Source organism: Myxine glutinosa, chromosome 11, assembly GCF_964187855.1.
Source record: "Myxine glutinosa chromosome 11, kmMyxGlut1.1, whole genome shotgun sequence".
Lineage (NCBI taxonomy): Eukaryota > Metazoa > Chordata > Myxini > Myxiniformes > Myxinidae > Myxine > Myxine glutinosa.
Window position 1 is genome coordinate 130,741,942 of NC_136271.1, and position 19,433 is coordinate 130,761,374.

At 45.1% G+C, this 19,433-nt stretch overlaps 1 protein-coding gene across 1 annotated transcript in view; it reads right to left on the reverse strand.

Moving 5' to 3' along the window:
• Nucleotides 1-12,489: 12,489 nt before the first annotated feature.
• LOC137436865 (inositol-trisphosphate 3-kinase B) overlaps nucleotides 12,490-19,433 on the reverse strand; it is a 33,110-nt gene continuing 26,166 nt past the window's right edge. Inside the window, exon 8 of the mRNA XM_068131049.2 lies at nucleotides 12,490-13,312. Coding sequence (XP_067987150.1) covers nucleotides 13,088-13,312 — 225 coding nt within the window. The 3' untranslated portion in view covers nucleotides 12,490-13,087. The remainder of the gene's footprint in view (nucleotides 13,313-19,433) is intronic.

A 19,433-nucleotide genomic window follows, 5' to 3' on the forward strand; every position in this document is an offset into this window, starting at 1 on the left:
CACAAGATCACTGAAATTGAACTTGTCAATGCTGGAGAAGTGTGCGTTCCCCAGTAGAAATCTTGAGCAAAGCTCTTTGTAAGGAAAAACGTCAAAACCGATTTGAGAAATGTGCATCGATCACTACATGCTGCTGTCTACTACTTAAGCTATGGTTTGGGGAAGCCGTCTCGTGCCGATCCAGCCACAATGATGGAGCTGCACACTCGCTACTCGAAGCAAAGAATTTCTGAAACGCTGACTGAACGTGCAGCTTTCCAGGAAATGGCATCAAATCACAGTTAAATAATTTGCATTGTTCTGTTACCCAAGATTTGACCACTTGTCTGTTACTTCCACGTGATGTGCGATGGCGTGTCGTCTGGCAGTCAGTAAACACTTGCAATTTCTCCGAAACCACTGATGGGATTGTGACCAAACCTAGCACAAATTATGTTTGTTGCATCAAGGTTTGACCCCCCCCCCCCCCCCCCCCAAAGTAGATATTTCTCCTCTGAAACTGCGCACACGATTTCGATGACCACAACCTTCACCACCCGTGATGTACCAAAGTTTGTTCACGGCATAAAACAAATCGGGCCCTGAGAGGGTATACGGGGAAGGGGGTGGTGTGCCCCCAAAATAGGTATTTGCTTTCTTCTCAGAAATTACACACAGTTTTGATGAAACTTCACCACAACCTTCAACACCCATGATGTACCAGAGTTTGTTCACAGCATTAGAAAAATTGGGGCCTGAGGAGGTATATGGGGAAGGAGGAAGGGGAGGGGGTTGCCCCCCAAAATAGGTATATATTTTTGTTTGTTTAATGTCTTATGATTATTAGTATGATTCTATATGCTGCCCTGCCTTATAGCAACCATTGAAATTGGTTTAAAATACATTTAGTCAGTGTAGTATCCTGCTTTATTCTACCAGGTGAGCGCCCATGGGGTATTGCCCCTATTTTTATGCCTCCGCACACGAAGGTGACTGGAGACATTATTTTTCGGGTTTGTCTGTCTGTGCAGGCTAAACCTCGTTTTTCTAAGCCATCATATGTCCGATTGAAACAAAACTTTCATGGTAGGAGCGACACCCATCTATAATGTTTGATAATTGTGACGTCATAGGTCACGTGGTGTGGCAGCCATCTTTGTTCAAATGCATATAATTAAAATATTTCACAGAAACCACAGAATGGAAAGATTTGAAACTCGGCACATTGTCAACTACTCACAATGGGGAACAAAAGCATGATTATAATGTCATCGGTGAAGTGGTATACCACCCATAAATGTTTTAATCAATTGTCTTATCGTAAAAATCTGAAATTGCATGCATGAGGATTGCATGAGGACGTGCCCCTCACGCCCGACTATGACCCATTTGTATTGATATATTAAACTTGACATCATTGGTCACGTGGTTTGGCAGCCATCTTGGATAGAAAAACTAACCTTGTCCAATCAACACGAAGCTTCACTTTTTATGTCGTATGTCATGTGGTTTCGCAGCCATATTACCTTGAAAACCGATGTTTAAAAAAAAACCTCCAAAACCGCTTCATTGATTGATGTGGAACCTGTCATGTCTGGTAAAAATGTGATACTTGAGAACAACTGAAGGGATTTAAATCAAACTTGTTTATTTTTGGGACAGTAAAACAGGGCATTTACCCGTTGTCATGTGCAAGGACTACGCGGAGGCATATTGGTGACGCAGTCGCATTGCTCTAGTTACATCTATCACTTCATGCAAAGTGGAAAACCACCAATTAACAGAATCTAAACCAGTCTGATAATATGGGTTTTATAAAACAAGCCATAATAGGATTGTTCCTTTTGCTTGCACTTACTCTAAGAGACTACAGGTACAAAATTGTTTTCAAGACAGTAATTGCAAAATGAGTGTTAAGTTCAAACTCTCATATGGGAAGAACTTGATTTGCAGCCATGATGACAGAACGGGCCATCCCAAAAGGTGATTTGTGAAGGTAACAAGCTTAAAAAAAACAAAAAGCATTCTTTAAGTGGTGTAGGGCACCTGAAAGGGCTCACAGGATTTTGAGATTGAGGCAGCACTCATCGTTAAATATCCCAATCTACTATATAAAAGAGATGTCTGGATGTCTACCTGTCTGTCTGTCGCCATTTTTCTCAGAGTTGACGGATCTTCGTCAAACTTTCAGAGGTTCATTAGTGAATGCCCAGGAATGTTTTAGGCAAAAAAAAAGTATATATATATATAAATAAAAAAAACTTAGTTTTTTGGGATTTCGCTCGATATCGCCGAATAGTGCCTTAGCCTTTTTAAATTAATGACAGTTATATACAAGTATACATTTACAAAATAAATACAAAACAATCGGACATTTGAACACAAATAAATCAAACCATTCCGGAAGTGTACGAAGTTGGAAGGAAGGCTTCTTCTTCTTCCTGATCGGCATCACACTTGACTCAAACGTGATGAATGGCACATTCACCAGCATATCTTCTACGAAAAGGTGATGAACCCCCTTCCTCTCCTGCCTCCCTGCCCCCTTCCCCTCCCCGTCCTCCCCCAACCCTTCCTCCTCCCACCACGCCCGACAACGCCGGGTACTTCTAGTAATCAATAAAGCAATGGATAATAGCAATATATCTCGCAGATAATTGGGATCTCGTGAGATCTTGACGGCGTGGATTTTCGAAGCTGTACATGTTCTCCACGTTTTCGAAGTTAAGTAATTGTTCACAATTGTATTTTGTCAAAACTGTGTTTATCTTTCAGTGTGTGTACCTATAGTGTGTCCCTATGAAGTTTCTCAGTGTTAGTCTTTCATAAATTAATCGTTTCTGTTTGCCGCGCGTGTGTGGCCTTGTATCCCGAGGCTTCCCCCGTCGAAGTTTGTTCCTTCCTTCGCTGTTTTTGCTTGGTTCTTAAATTTTTCCCTTCCCCAAACTTCCCTGAACATCTACTCTTTGTCTAACATTTTAACCCCCCCCCCCTGCCACCCCAAACCCCCCCCCCCAAAAAAAACAACATTTATTTCCCTTTCTCCACGTGTACTGTTGTCCCATCGTGTGCTTCTGTCCACGTGCGCTGTCTCGTCCCGCCCCCATTATCTCCTTGCCTTCCACCTTTTGCCCTGTTCACATGACTCGTGGTTGTCCCTCTCGGCCCTCTCCCCGTTGGTATTTTTGTGAATATAAGACTGTTCTTCACGGTTCTGTTTAAATATTGTTGCGGATATGAGATTGGCATCCATCCATATCCGCTTGTAAATATTCCCCTATTTCCTCCATACTTCCCAACTATCCCCAATCCCCCATTCCCTAGTCCCATTTTCTGTAAACAACACTCTGTAGACCCGACCTTCCCCTATTTCCCCCATTAAATGTCGCATCCAGGTCCACCGCATCTCACGTAGACAACTATAGGACATCTTGCTAGTTATTCTTAGTCTATGTCAGTTAAGGACTCGTTTCCATTAATTGTGACTTCGTTGCACCAGAATGTGATTGTATGGCACCGTTAGGAAGTTTAGGACCTCCCAATACCTCCCCGCAGCTCTTCCTCACGGTTCAGCAACAACAGCAACAGCAACAACAACAACAACAGCGGCGGCGGCGCGGGGAGTGTGCGTCCTCACTCCGGCTTGGTTGGTGGGGGGTGTTGGGAGGGCACCATGCCTTTCCAACGAGCCGCCACCGAGCATGTGCTCAACGGGGTTACCAAGTAGGGGCTCGCTGTCAGCTCCTCGTCAAGGGCGGAGCCCGGTAACCCCTGCACCCAATAGAAGCGGCGGACCGATCCCATCTGGGGCGGAGCCAACGAGCCGAGGGCGTGTCACTCCCCGCTGAGCATGCGCAGGAAGAGGGAGGTGACGTCAGATGCGCCCTGAGCTGGGAGAGAGAAGGACGCCACCTCCGAGCGCTGCAATACCTCCCCGCATCTCTGGACCGGACCGTGTTTGATTCTGCCCCTGAGCCAAGGTGCACCTTGTGCTATCGACTGCCTGTCCTTCCCTGCCATCAATCCCTGTGTAAGTCAGTCTTGTTCCGTTTGTCTGTGGTCTGTCTGGGATAGATAAGATTGTGTCTAAGTGCCTATCTCTTCTGTGTCTTTACCTCATTGCCTTGTAATCTACCCCTTTTCTCCCCCACTAATTATATCCTCCTCCGGAGGTCTTGAGAACTGTACCCCTTGCGTCGTTTCATTTATCCCAGTCGTTGTGTCCTTTCCTTCATTGATTTAGCGTAGCGCGATTTGGCCAACGTTCGAGTGGAATCGGGTGAGTTGGGGGTAATCGGGTAAACTGTGCGAACACGGCGGCCATTCTGCTCGGCCCATCATAACATCTTAAGCCGTGTCCGTAACAATATGTTTAAACTTTCCCCTGCAGTGTTTTATTCAGTGGTTTATTACAACACGCTGTTTTTCTTCTTATTTAAAAGGCTTTTTTCAATTTCCTCTTCAAAAAATAATTCAATCTCTTACAATTCTTCCTCACTACATGCTCTAAATTCACATTCATTCCACCGCTCCATCGTTCTTAAACGGATCGCTAACTTGAAAATCACAATAAACCCAATTTGTTATAAATGTTTGTCTTTCATAAATCATCCACTTTCTAAACTCCCCCCTTGCCCCTCCCCTCCTAAACTCCCCCCTCCCATTCAAAACTCCCCCAACCGCTCCCTTTCAAATCTCCTTCCCTACCATCCCTGTCCAATTCTCCTCCCTCCCCCCTCCTCCTCAAAGCTGCCTCCTCCCCACTTCGTCTCCCTTCTATCTCACACCTCCCCCAACCTTCTACTTTCCTCTGCCCCCCTCAAACAACCCCTCACTGTGCCTCATCCCATCACCATCAAACCTTTCATCCTCATCCTTCCCTTTCTTGTAACTCTTCTGTAATCTCTGACGCACTATCAACTGCTCTCCCTACCTCCCCCTCTCATCCTTCATCTGACCCTACCCCTCCCCTCCCCTGTCCTGCACCCGATGCTCCCCCTCTCTCCTCATTAACGGGATGGACCTCAAACATCCGGGGCCTTCGCTCAAACCTGATTGATCTCTCCACACAGGTTGCTTCTGACAATCCAGACTTGATCTGCTTAACAGAAACTTTCCTCCTTCAAGATGTCTCCGATTCCTTAATATCTCTTCCTGGTTACTCCCTCCTCCGGTATGATAGACCTGAACCTCGTCCTGGTGGTGGGGTGGCTGTCCTTATCAAAAACTCTCTTCCTCACTCTCCTTGCACTGCCCTCTCTCCACCCCACCCCCAGAAGTACCACTGGTTACGGATTCCTCTCCGCTCCCACCTTTTGTTCATATGTGTTCTGTACCATCAACTCATCCAAACTCTCTCTTCCTCATATGTGGCGACTTCAACTGTCATCATGCCAGCTGGCTGAGTGTGGGTTCCTCTCTCACCAGCCATGGCACCTCAGCAAAGGACTTCTGCGATTCATTGGGACTGACACACAATCTGTCAATTTCCCGACCCAATTTTTCATTCATCAGTCAATGGAGTATCTTCTCTTGTAGACTTGGTTATGACAAACTTCCCTGCAAATGTCTGCTGCTCTTCTGCTCCAATCGGTTCTTCTGATCATGTGCTTGTTAAAGTAGACATCTCTCTGGCCATTCTCAGAGAGCCTCCTCGGCGTCGACGAGTCTGGCATTTCACTCAGGCTGACTGGCACGGTCTTCAAGCAGCCATCAATCATCTGGACTGGTCTCCCATCTCCACTGCCTCCGACATCAATTCTTCCAAAGCAAACTGCTCTCTCTCATGCACAGATTTATCCCATCTCGTCTTCAGTTGGCTTACCCTTCCTCCCGTCCATGGTACACTGAATCTTGTGGTGAGGCAGTTGCCCTGAAACAACTTGCCTTTGCCTCTTGGAAGGCAAATCCAACTGAAGGCAATCTCAGTTCCTTCCACCAAGCTCAGAACAGGTGTGTGTCTACCCTCAGGAGTGCCAGTGCCAGGAGGCACTATCTCTCCACACTCAAGATTGAACTCTCAAACCTGTCTCCTTCCTCCAAATCCTGGTGGCATCTGGTCAAATCCGTTTCTGGTGTTTGTTCCCCCTCCATCCCCTCCCTCACCTCAAATGGCTACACAGTTGACGCTGCATGTGACAAAGCCGAATGCCTCAACTTTGTGTTTGCCTCAAAATCTTGTGTCCCAAACCCATCTATCTCTGTTCCCACCATACCCAGTTGAATCCAACTGCTCCTGGACTCTGTATCCTCTCCTGACAAGGTGGAGAAGTTTTTGTCAAACCTCAACTCTGATTCCGCAACTGGACCAGACGGCATCAGCCCATGGGTCCTAAAATCCTGCTCTGCCGCTCTGTCTCACCCTCTCTCTGTTCTTTTCACCCTCTCTTTTGCTCAAGGTCATCTGCCAGCATCTTGGAAATCAGCAAACATTCCTGCTTTGCACAAAAAAGGTGCAAAAACAGATCCTTGCAACTACAGACCAATCAGCCTGCTCCCATTTATCAGCAGTCATGGAATCCATCATTGCTTCGGATATCAAATCCTTCCTCTTCTCCAATGGCTTGATCTCTGATCATCAATTTGGATTCAGACCAGGTCATTCTACTCTGGACATGTTGCTTCTGCTGTCTCAACAACGGATGGAGGTCCTCAATGCCAAACAGGAAATCAGAGCTGTCTCCCTTGACATATCACGTGCCTTCGATACGGTCTGGCACCCAGCTCTGCTCACCAAACTCTCCTCCTATGGTATCCATGGAAATCTCCACTCATGGCTTGCGGATTTCCTCTCTGGTCGGAGTCAACGTGTGGCCGTGAATGGATTTCTCTCATCTCCCCTTCCTGTTCTGGCTGGAGTTCCTCAAGGTAGTGTTCTGGGCCTTGTGCTATTTCTGGTCTTCATCAATGATCTCTCCGACTCTGTAAAAAAAAAAAATCCTCTATCTCTTTGCTGATGACTCCACTCTCTGCCGCTCCATTTCTCATCCCTCAGATCGGCAGTCTGCAGCCTCCTCACTCTCCGCAGACCTGGACAAAATCAGACTGGTCAAACAAGTGGAACATGTCTTTCAATTCCCCTCTCCTCCTCTCCTCTCCACATCTTGTCTGCCACTCCCCTTGTTTTTTGTGTTTTGTGTGTCGGTTTGACTTTTTGTGTGATTAATGTTCGCTCTTTCACGAGCCTCGATCTTGTATACAAAAAAAACAAAAAAAAATCCTGACAAATCTCACACTCTTACTATGTCTCTCCGAAAAGACCGACTGGAAAACCCTCCCATTTACTTTCTCAACATTCCTCTCCAAGAAGTTCTGTCGCTCAAGCTTTTGGGTCTCACGATCTGCCATGATCTTTCTTGGGAAAACCACATTTCCAATCTGGCCTCCAGGGCCAGTCGCCGACTGGGCATCCTCCGTCGTGCGAAGTCCTTCTTTGGCACACCTGAACTCCTCACCACATACAAGGCTTTCATCCGTAGCTCAATGGAATACTGTTCTCCCCTCTGGGCTGGTGCTCCTGCCACACACCTAGCTCGGCTTCTCGTTGTTGAAACCAAAACTTTCAGAATCATTGGAATCTCCTGCGATGAAGCCAACTCCGAGGGCCTTTCACTCACTCACCGCAGGCAGGTAGGTGGACTTGCTGTCTTCTACCGACTCCTCTTCGGCCTTGCTCCCCCAACTCTCTCTCTGTGCTTTGTCCCCCTAATATTCCTACAGGTCGCACAAGATCTGCCAGCAAGCCTCTTATGGTTAAACTGCCAAAATCAACTCTTTGCTCACCTTCACTCCTTCATTCCCCTTTTCTCCCGCCTCTGGAACAAACTCCCCCAGTCCCTTCAATCCCACTCCTCCCTCCAGGTCTTTAAAACAGCTGTTCACCACCATCTCTTATCTTCCCCTATCCAAAACCTTGATCTTTCCTACCCCTGCTAATTCACCCCAGATACACTTTTTTGAAATTCCAACTTCTTTCCTGGAAGTCCTTGCAGTGTCCATATTATGTTTTATACCTCTCCCACCTCCCCCCAAGCCCTGTCCCTCCCACATTTCTCTCGATGTCCCTGCTCTCAAATGTTGTGTTTGTGTCCCTCCCCCTCTCCCCATTTTGTCTACTGCTCCCTTTATTTTGTGTTTTATGTGTCGGTTTGACTTTTTTGTGTGATTAATGTTAGCTCTTTCACGAGCCTCGATCTTGTATACAAATATATATATATATCTATATGTATGTATACATATGTGACATGGGGGGGGGGGTGCATGGATGATACGGGTATATGGGCCATAATGGTCGCGTGTTCAGTTAACAATGGTATTTTTGTTCCAAATGAACGTGCAAGGTGAGACTACGCGCTCTCCCGAGTGCTGTAAGTTGATAATTTTAAGTACGCCTTTCCTCTTTGTATAAATATTACTATTTCCCTTGTACTCTGATTACGCCATCTCGTTGATGTCTTTATGATTGATAGCACCTCGGTGACGACTTCTCTGCTCCAGATTTGCCATGCAACTCATTCGAAAATTCTACTGGAGATTCCTCAATTACAGATTCGCTGTGGATCCCGTTCAGTAGGGACATTGGATATTCCTCGATTCTAGATTTGCCGCGTGACAAACAAAATTTCCTATCATGGCGAGGGGAGTGCAGTATTGCTCCGGGCTCACCTCCCCTTTGCATCCCCACCCCAGCCCACAAATTCTTCGAACGGTCTGTCCGATACATCAAAATACGAGACACGAGGTCCTCCCTGTAACCCTTCCACTACGCACCCCTCCCGACAATCTCTGCCCCGCATGTTGGTGAGCACCCCTGTAATTATATGTTCATTTACTTGTCAATTTGTGTATTTCATTTGTTCTTAATTGATTCATTTAATATTCGTCTCTACTCCTACTAAAATACGCAATTTGGCATGTGTCTGTCGTGATGTTTGCCGGCGATACATTCCGGCCTTATCCAATCTCAACCAAACTTCACAGGATGATTAAGAGTTACACACTGAAGGTTGCAGTGCATTACTTTCTCCCCCAAGTGGGTTTCCCCTGCCATTATCGCCAATGGGGTTGCATGTTGAGGTGTACTACGTATATCTGTATATCTACGTATATCTGTCTTAAGTTCGCTTTATTGTGTTATTTTTCCAAGGCTGCTTCTACTAACAAAACAAAAAAATCATTTATTCTGTGCAGACAAACAAATGGACTCAAATGCAATACCCTCTTGTCTGGCGAGAGTAATCATAATAGCATAACATTAATGTTATTATAAAACAATATTAATACTAATAATGTTCCACCTCCCCAAGGGGTTTTTTCCTCCTTGATAAGGGCAAAGGACCTCACTTCAATGTGTTTCAAGGGAATGCAGTGTCTGTTTATAAATAGCTTATCATATCGTTTTTGTGGGAGCAACGGGCCAACGGACTCCACCAGAGGTAAAAATATTAAAAACACGTATGATTAGCTTTTTAAACAGTTGCTAATGCTGTTTATAACGCGAAACAAATTAATAACACGATCGATCCTTCCTGCCACTAACGTGTTCTTCCAAGGTGAGATCCAACATGTCAATGCCATGCATGTTCTGATATAACATGTTATGTCATGCAGAGTCTTGTCTTTTCAATGACCTGATCTAACATGTTGTGATATCATGTATATTGTCATCCTTTCAATGACCTGATCAACAACAACAACAACAACGCATTTTAAGGCCATTTTCCCTGCGAGAGAGGGGGTTAGCCTTGTGGTCCCCATGACAATCTTCTCCATTTTGCCCTATTTTCTGCATCTCTCCTTGTTAACCCCCTTGCCCGCATTTCTTCTTCGACCATCTTTAGCCAAGTCTTTCTCGGTCTTCCCCGTCCTCTACTTCCTTCTACATTCATTTCCATCACTTCTCAACCAGTCACTTTCATCCTTCCTCAACACGTGACCAAACCATCTCAACCTGTTCCTCTTCACAGCATCAATCACAGGCTCTATTCCCATTATCTTTCGCAATTCATCATTTGTCTTCCTCTCTCTCAACGATACGCCGCACATCCACTGAACCATTCGCATTTCCACCCTTTCCAGCCTTCGTTGCTGCTCGACGTTCATTACCCATGTCTCGCTCCCATAAATCATAACACTTCTCACATATGCAGCAGACACCTTTCCCTTCAGCTTCAACGACACTCCCCTCATCATCAGCACGCCACTCAGTTCCCGAAACTTCTTCCATGCACATCTCACTCCAGCAACCGTTGCCGAGTCTGATTCCCCTTCTCCATTCAGCATGTCTCCTCGGTAACAATGTTTTCACACCTTCCAGCTTCATGCCGTCTACAAGATCCAACTCAACATTTCCTCCATCTGCAGCTCCCTCTGTGCACACCCTTCACTTGAATGTAGCTGCCACACTGGTTAATGACCCTCAGACCACTACATTTTTGATGAACCCACTCAGCGCACATTGTACATTTAATGGAGTTCACTCCGACACCCTTCCTGCAACACAGCACATGGCCACTTCCCAGTTCTTTCCACCTCACCACATGCTTTACCACTTGCCATCACCTTCGTTTTTCCGATATTCACCTTCAGACCTTTTGTCTCCATACATTGCTTCCACTTGTTCATCTTTTCCTTCAGTCCATCCATACTTTCCGCAATCGACACCAGATCATCTGCATACAACAACTCCCATGGTAAACCCTCCTTTACATGCCGAGCCAGCACCTCCATCACAGCTAAAAATAGTGGTGGACTTAGTGCCGACCCCTGATGCACTCCCACCTTCACCTCAAACTCACCACTGTTCCCGTCCTTCGTCCTTACAGCTGTGCGCTCTCTTTTGTACATTGCCATCACTACTCTCATCAACCATTCCTCCACTCCGAACTTCCTCAATGCCCATGTCACTACTTCACGTGGAACCCTATCGAATGCTTTCTCCAGATCAACAAACCCAAGAAACAACTTCTTCCTCTTCTCCATGTACTTCTCCTGCAACTGCCTCACAATAAAAAGCACGTCTGTCGTTCCTCTTCTTGGCGTAAATCCAAACTGCATTTCGTCGATCTTCACTTTCTTCCTTATCCACCTCTCCAACACCCTTTCCAATACCTTCATTCCATGCTCCAATAACTTTATCGCTTGGTACGAGCCACACTCCAGAGGGTCACCTTTCCCCTTGTATAGAGGGACGAGGGTACTCGGTTCCCAATCCACTGGAATGCGACCTTCTTTCACCACCACATTACAGATCTCTGTCATTCTCTTCACACCCCACTTCCCGCTGCCTTCAACATATCTCCCACAACTTCCGTCGGCCCTCCCGCTTTTCTACTCTTCATTGCTTTTATCGCTTCCTCAACTTCCTTCTCAGTTATCTTCTCTGCTGGTCCTAAAACTGGACCAAAGCTAAAACTTTCAATGACCTGATCGAACAGGTTATAATATCGTGCATGTTCTGATCTAACATGTTATGCTGGGAATATCGTTGTTTTGCTTCACATTGCACTTCATAGGAACGCTTCTACTATGTTGTGGGAACTTGCTGTGGCGTGTTTTAAATTAAAAACGATACAATTTATTTCAGAAAATATCATTTTGCAATTTTTTCCATTATGCAATTCAATGTCTTTAACCATCAATAAGTCAATTCTGAGTAAAGTCGAGCCCTGTACTTTTTGGGAAAAAAAGGTATCCCCTTATTGCCTGAAAAATATGGTAATGGTAAATATGATTTTAAACATACCCTGTGCATTGACAAGCCGAGGACATGACCTTCCCATTGGTTGAGAAGAACCCAGACCAGATATGGTATCTCCCGAAGGGAAGTCTGCCTGGTGCATTTCGCTCATGTGGATAAGAGCTGGTACTTTCACGCTGGGAAGCTGTCCTTTATCAAATAGTCCGAAGCCATTGCTCTTTTGGGAATGACGCACAGCATCATATGTCAAACTACAGCTGTTCAATTAATAAATCACTAATCCTGCCATGTTTCCAGGAGGCATTCCCACAAAGTTAAGTTAATTCACTGGTCGAGGGAGTTTTGGGAGAACGCACCAGTTTACGATCATTTCTGGCCTTGCCCCGGCCAACGTCGTCCGGAGTCTGCAGAAAGTGCAGCTGCAAAATCTCAGCTTTTTGGGCGAACGGAGAAAGTCATCCAAATCTGTTGTGCAGAGGCACAGCCCATTCTCTCAGGTACTTTTCCAAGTATTTTCAGCTTCTTTAAGAATCAGTATCAGCTCCTTCAGGAAACAATCCTCATCTCCCACACACAAATTCAAGGAAACCTGCCTTAATCAACGTTGCTGCTTGCTGGTTATGACCATGCGTGCCAAGCATTCTGGGACAGATGATGTCATTGCAACAGTCCTGCATTGTCCTGGGTACTTTCAGTTCTGGAAACATTCATGATTGAGTGATTACCTGATGTCCCTAAAGGTGTGTAGATGTATCAACAAGGCTTTTTAACAAAACTGACAATGACATGAAGAATCACAAATAAACAACAAATTAAGAGTACGTATATGTATTTGATCCTGGGATCACAGAAAGAGTCATATGAACAATCAAAAAATGTCCATTATAAGCATACCATGTACCGTATTTATTTCAATACAGAAAAATGCATCGAAGTGTGATTTATATAGCCACGGATACGGACCTGATGCAATGCTCCCAAAAAAGTCAAACGAACCATAAAATAATATGAGGGAGTGGAAACACTCGCCTCATGCATAACAAAAATACCGGTACAAATTAATTAGTTGCCCAGTTGGTGACATTAAAAGCACCGTCGCAGCATATGTACACAAATAAAATAAAGGAAATGTAAAACTCAGCCAGTCATTATTCAGGATGCTCTGGAACAAGCTTTGGTAATTACAAATTGCATATAGTTATATATATGTATATAACAAGAAATATATATATATATATATATATATATATATATATATATATATATATATATATATATATACATATACATACTCAGCCCGGACCTATGTATAGTCCAGTTTATACCTAATATACACAACTGCCTGCAGTTTTCAAAAAACGTTCCCATTGTTCATGCAGTATGAATACCGTCACAAGTGACCGGGGCGTACTACTGGGAATTCTGCAGCGTCGAGCTCGAAGGCATATCCTCTAAGATTGCGATCAGATGGTCGAGACCCGTGAGGTAGCCATCCTCACGGTTCCCCTCTTGCCAGGCTTTGCGGTGCGACAGACGTTGGCCTGCAGGCAGTGCCCTGGTTTTGCCAAAGTCGATCATCCAAACCATGGCTTGTTCTCTGGAATCGTGCACGAAAAGCAGCGAACTCCCGACCACCTGTATGGGATTGACAAACTTCGCTAATCTCTGCCTTGCACAAGCAACCTTACCAAAACTGTTCATGAACCAAATGCCAAACCTGGAAGCAAAACCCAAAAGCTCACCTCAAACCATCAAGCAATCCATGATAATTGAGGGATTGAAAAACAAATTGCAAAAATTTTGGTGTTAAAGCTTCTACTCGCTTCTAGGCTGTCTCATCTGGGATAGAATTTCGGCTCAGCTATAAACTGTCATCCTTGTGTTTCATATGTAGGGCGACGAATCTATGTATGCGCCATCCCTCGAATGGACGTTAAATTGGTTGTCCCTGTCTGCAAGCATTAGTAAACGTTAAAGATCCCACAGTGGCTTTTGTGAAAAGTATATGAGTTATCGCTGGCACCTTCAACCAACTGTGGCACTGACAGACTGCTGGGAAGGCAATGTGAAATCACCCAGTATAACCCATGCCAAGGAACTGCTTTGGCAGCACTGATGTTCTGTAAAGAGTATAGTTCATATATATATATGTAATACACTGCATGGCCAAATGTATGTGGACACCCCTTCTAATTAGTGGATTTGGCTGTTTCAGCCACACCCATTGCTGACAGGTGTATATATAATGAAGCACACAGCCATGCAATCTCCATAGACAAACATTGGCAGTAGAATGGGCTGTACTGAAGAGCTCAATGACAAAGTGGCACCGTCATAGGATGCCACCTTTCCAACAAGTCAGTTCGTCAAATTTCTGCCCTTCTAGAGCTGCCCCAGTCAACTCTAAGTGCTGTTATTGTGAAGTGGAAACGTCTACGTTTCCGAGTGGTGGACGTGGTGGGCCACACAATCTCACAGAACGGGACCGCCGAGTACTGAAGCGTGTGGTGCGTAAAAATTGTCTGTCCTCGGTTGCAACACTCACTACCGAGTTCCAAACTTCCTCTGGAAGCAATGTCAGCACAACAACTATTCTTCGGGAGCTTTATGAAATGGGTTTCCATGGCCGAGCGGCCGCACACAAGCCTAAGATCACCATGCGCAATGCCAAGCGTCAGCTGGAGTGGTGTAAAGCTCAACGCCATTGGACTCTCGAGCAGTGGAAACATGTTCTCTGGAGTGATTAATCACGCTTCACCATATGGCAGTCCAACGGACAAATCTGGGTTTGGCGGATGCCAGGAGAACGTTACCTGCCAGAATGCATAGTGTCAACTGTAAAGTTTGGTGGAGGAGGAATAATGGTCTGGGTTTGTTTTTCATGGTTTGGGCGAGGCTCCTCAGTTCCAGTGAAGGGAAATCTTAATGCTACAGCACACAATGACATTCTAGACCAGGGGTTCTTAACCTGTGGTCCATGGACGCCTTTGGGGTCCGTGAACCAGACGCATAAAAATTATTAAAAATTTATTTTCGCTCGCTTTTTATAAAAAAAAGTTTTATTTTTTGTCTATGTACAGGATATTATGTACTTATTCTTCCTTACTGAAGACTAGTAGATCTGTAAGGTAGGTTGAAATGGGATGATACTGAATGTACAGTCAGGTAACATACAGTCGTCATCGTCGTCAAGTTATGACTTCTGGAATAGTTCCCCTCGATAGAAATTGAAGAAAATGTACCCTACCCCAGATTTTAGCGCTGGCCGCTGGACCTCGTGTTTACAGTTTGGTATCGTCGTTTGCACGACCACCACCCAGTGCCACTCCATAATTAAATGCTTATTTCTCACTTTCCACGGCTTGTCATGACTCAGGCATCTTCTCATAGGCTGGTGAGGTTTAAAACTTTATAGTATCTTCAGATCCATGTTTTTTTTCCTATATAATTATACTGTATATTCAATTACCCATCAATATAATTTTTCCATCCACATGCGTCACGCACTGGGCGTCAGGAAAGGCATCCGGCCATAAAAACATTGCCTCAAAAAGAGAACCATGACAATTACAACTACATATGGGCAGGGTACAGCCCGAAGTGGAGATCGGTTTCTGAGGTTTGGGACGTGGAATGTAGGGACAATGACAGGGAGATCAGGAGAAGTGGTGGAAGTATTGGTCAGAAGAAGAGTGGACATATGTTGTGTGCAAGAGACGAGATGGAAGGGAAGTGGTGTGAGAATGGTGAAGGGTAGGCAGGGACAGAAATACAAGTTTATGTGGCAAGAGTGCCTGGAGGGCATGAATGGTGTTCGTGTCCTGTTTTTTGAGGAGTTTGAAGACAGTGTGGTGAGTGTGACTAGAGTGAGTGATAGGTTGATGATGGTGAAAATGATGATTGGAAAGCTCTTGGTGAACATCTCGGGATATGCTCCGCAGGTTGGTCGGAGCGATGAAGAGAAGGACAAGTTCTGGTGTGCGATAGAGAAGCTGATGGAAAACGTGAAAGATGAGGAAGTTGTTGTGGTATGAGGAGACCTAAATGGACATGTGGGAAGGAGTATGGATGGTTTTGAGGGAGTTCATGGGGGTTACGGATATGGTGTGAGAAACGGAGAAGGTGAAAGGATTTTGGAGTTTGCTGATGGAGCTGATTTATTGATTTGTAATACTCAGTTCCAGAAAGAGGATAATAAGCTTGTTACATACACGTCAGGTGGGTCGACGAAAACCGTTGACTACCTGATGGTGCGTAGGCGAGATAGGGGGCACCTCCGGGACACAAAGGTGATCCAGGGGGAGGAGGCTGTTTCTCAGCACCACTTGGTTGTTCGCGACATAAGGGTGAAAGGTGCGAGGAGAGCTCGGCGGGTGAAGTACCAACCGAGAATGAAGGTGTGGAGGTTGAAAGAGGTGACAGTAAGGGAGGCATTAAAAGAGAGGCTGAGTAGGGTAGAGGATGATGTGGTTGAGCTTGAAAGTGGTTGGATGTCAATGAAAGCTAGTCTGTTGGGAGCCGTTGGTGAGGTATGTGGATGCACAAAAGGACCACCGAGGCACTGGGAAACATGGTGGTGGGATGATGAAGTTGGAAAGAGGATTGACGAGAAGAGGAAGAAGTTCAAGGAGTGGCAGAAGGCGAAGGGTACGGGAGCAGAAACAGCAGAGCATGAAAGTTATAAGGCAGCCAAGAAGGCTGCAAAGAAAGAGGTAGCAAAGGCGCAGGAGGCATGTAGGAAAATGTTCGGAGAACGCTTGGATTCGGAAGAGGGTCAGAGAGCAGTATTCAGGATTGCAAAGCAGATAGCGAAAGAGAGGTGTGATGTGGTGGGGGTGAGTTGCTTGAAGGATGAAGTGGGACAAATCGTTGTCGACACAGATGGAATTAAAGGAAGATGGAAAAGATATATGGAAATGCTGTTGAATACAGAGAATGAATGGGATGTCAACATAGAGAGTAACTCAGTTTTAGGACCGGCAGAGAAGATAACTGAGAAGGAAGTTGAGGAAGCGATAAAAGCAATGAAGAGTAGAAAAGCGGGAGGGCCGACGGGAGTTGTGGGAGATATGTTGAAGGCAGCAGGAAGTTGGGGTGTGAATAGAATGACAGAGATCTGTAATCTGGTGGTGAAAGAAGGCCGCATTCCAGTGGATTGGGAACTGAGTACCCTCGTCCCTCAATACAAGGGGAAAGGTGACCCTCTGGAGTGTGGATCGTACCGAGCGATAAAGGTATTGGAGCATGGAATGAAGGTATTGGAAAGGGTGTTGGAGGAGGAGGATAAGGAAGAAAGTGAAGATCGACGAAATGCAGTTTGGATTTATGCCAGGAAGAGGAACGACAGATGCGCTTTTCATTGTGAGGCAGTTGCAGGAGAAGTACATGGAGAAGAGGAAGAAGTTGTTTCTTGGGTTTGTTGATCTGGAGAAAGCATTCGATAGGGTTCCACGCAAAGTATTGACATGGGCATTGAGGAAGTTAGGAGTGGAGGAATGGTTGATCAGAGTAGTGATGGCAATGTACAAAAGAGCGCGCACAGCTGCAAGGACGAAGGACGGGAACAGTGGTGAGTTTGAGGTGAAGGTGGGAGTGCATCAGGGGTCGGTACTAAGTCCACTACTATTTGTAGCTGTGATGGAGGTGCTGGCTCAGAACGTAAAGGAGGGTTTACCATGGGAGTTGTTGTATGCAGATGATCTGGTGTTGATTGCGGAAAGTATGGATGGACTGAAGGAAAAGATGAACAAGTGGAAGGAATGTATGGAGACAAAAGGTCTGAAGGTGAATATTGGAAAGACGAAGGTGATGGCAAGTGGTAAAGCATGTGGTGAGGTGGAAAGAACTGGGAAGTGGCCCTGTGCTGTGTGTAGGAAGGGTGTCGGAGTGAACTCCATTCAATGTACAATGTGCGCTGAGTGGGTTCATCAAAAATGTAGTGGTCTGACAGGGTCATTAACCAGTGTGGCAGCTACATTCAAATGTAAGGTGTGCACAGAGGGAGCTGCAGATGGAGGAAATGTTGAGTTGGATCTTGGAGATGGCATGAAGCTGGAAGGTGTGAAAACATTTTGCTACCTCGGAGACATGCTGAATGGAGAAGGTGGATCGGACGCGGCAACGGTTGCTGGAGTGAGATGTGCATGGAAGAAGTTTTGGGAACTGAGTGGCGTGCTGATGAGGAGGGGAGTGTCGTTGAAGCTGAAGGGAAAGGTGTATGCTGCATGTGTGAGAAGTGTTATGATTTATGGGAGCGAGACATGGGTAATGAACGTAGAGTAGCAACGAAGGTTGGAAAGGGTGGAAATGCGAATGGTTCGATGGATGTGCGGAGTATCGTTGAGAGAGAGGAAGACAAATGATGAATTGCGAAAGATGATTGGAATAGAGCCTGTGATTGATGCTGTGAAGAGGAACAGGTTGAGATGGTTTGGTCATGTGTTGAGGAAGGATGAAAGTGACTGGTTGAGAAGAGTGATGGAAATGAATGTAGAAGGAAGTAGAGGACGGGGAAGACCGAGAAAGACTTGGCTAAAGATGGTGGAAGAAGAAATGCGGGCAAGGGGGTTAAACAAGGAGAGATGCAGAAAATAGGGCAAAATGGAGAAGATTGTCATGGGGACCGCAAGGCTAACCCCTGCTCTCGCAGGGAAAATGGCCTTTAAAATGCATGTTGTGTTGTTTGTATGTGTCACGCACTGGCTCTGATTTTCCTTCCTGCTTGCTATGTTTTTATCTGCATTTATTTTCTACATTACAATATATTGTATATCTTTCATCCATATTTTATTAGATAAATAATGCATGAAACTGTGAATATAAATATTGGGGTACCATGTTTTTGGAGGCAGACAACTATGCAAACTTTCCAATGCTGGAGGAAGTGCTTCTGCAGGATGGAGTCGAGAGAGACAAAGCCCTGTCCATTTCTCTGCAGGCAGAAATGTGCAGACACCTGGAAACACTGCAGAACTCTTTCGAAGGTTACTTCTGCTCAGATGACCTTAAAGTTGAAACGTGGATTCGTAATCCTTTCCTTGCAGATATAAACTGTATTAATGATGCAGACCTTGTCAAAGATGACCTCATTGACCTGAGGTCAAAGGAAATGATACAACATGAGTTCAACTCGAAGAGTCTTGGAGAATTTTGGTGTTCCTCGACACAAGCCTACCCTCGTCTGGCAAAGCGAGCTGTGGGAGCTCCGATTCCGTTTGCAACCACATATCTTTGCGAGTGAGGATTTTCATCACTTGTTACCATCAAAACTAAAAGTCGAAATCGATTGGATGTCAAACATGACATGTGTGTTGCCTTGTCAAAGACCACTCCCCAATTACATCTTCTTATTGAAGCCAAACAGCAACAGCCTTCTCACTGAAATGTACTTTTGAGCAGAATTGAAGTTTATTTTTTGTTTAATTTGCACAATTTGGATATATTTCATTTTATTCAGGGAATGGTCATTGATTTTTGCATGAAAAAAGTGAGATATATTCTTTGTAAAGATTGTTTTTTTATTCTGATTTTATTTTATTTATTCTTGTACACATACTTTTGGCAATGTAGTGTATATCATTGACTCTTCAAATACACTTCTGAACATCAGTTCTTTTCAGAATGTCAAACCATGGATTCTTCGCTATTGCACGGTTTTGGATAGAGCCTTCGGCTTGCGCAAGCTCACGATGTACAAAGCATCAGTCTTGGGCACAGTTGTTTTACCTTCAGGCATTATTGCTATGTGAGCAAGATA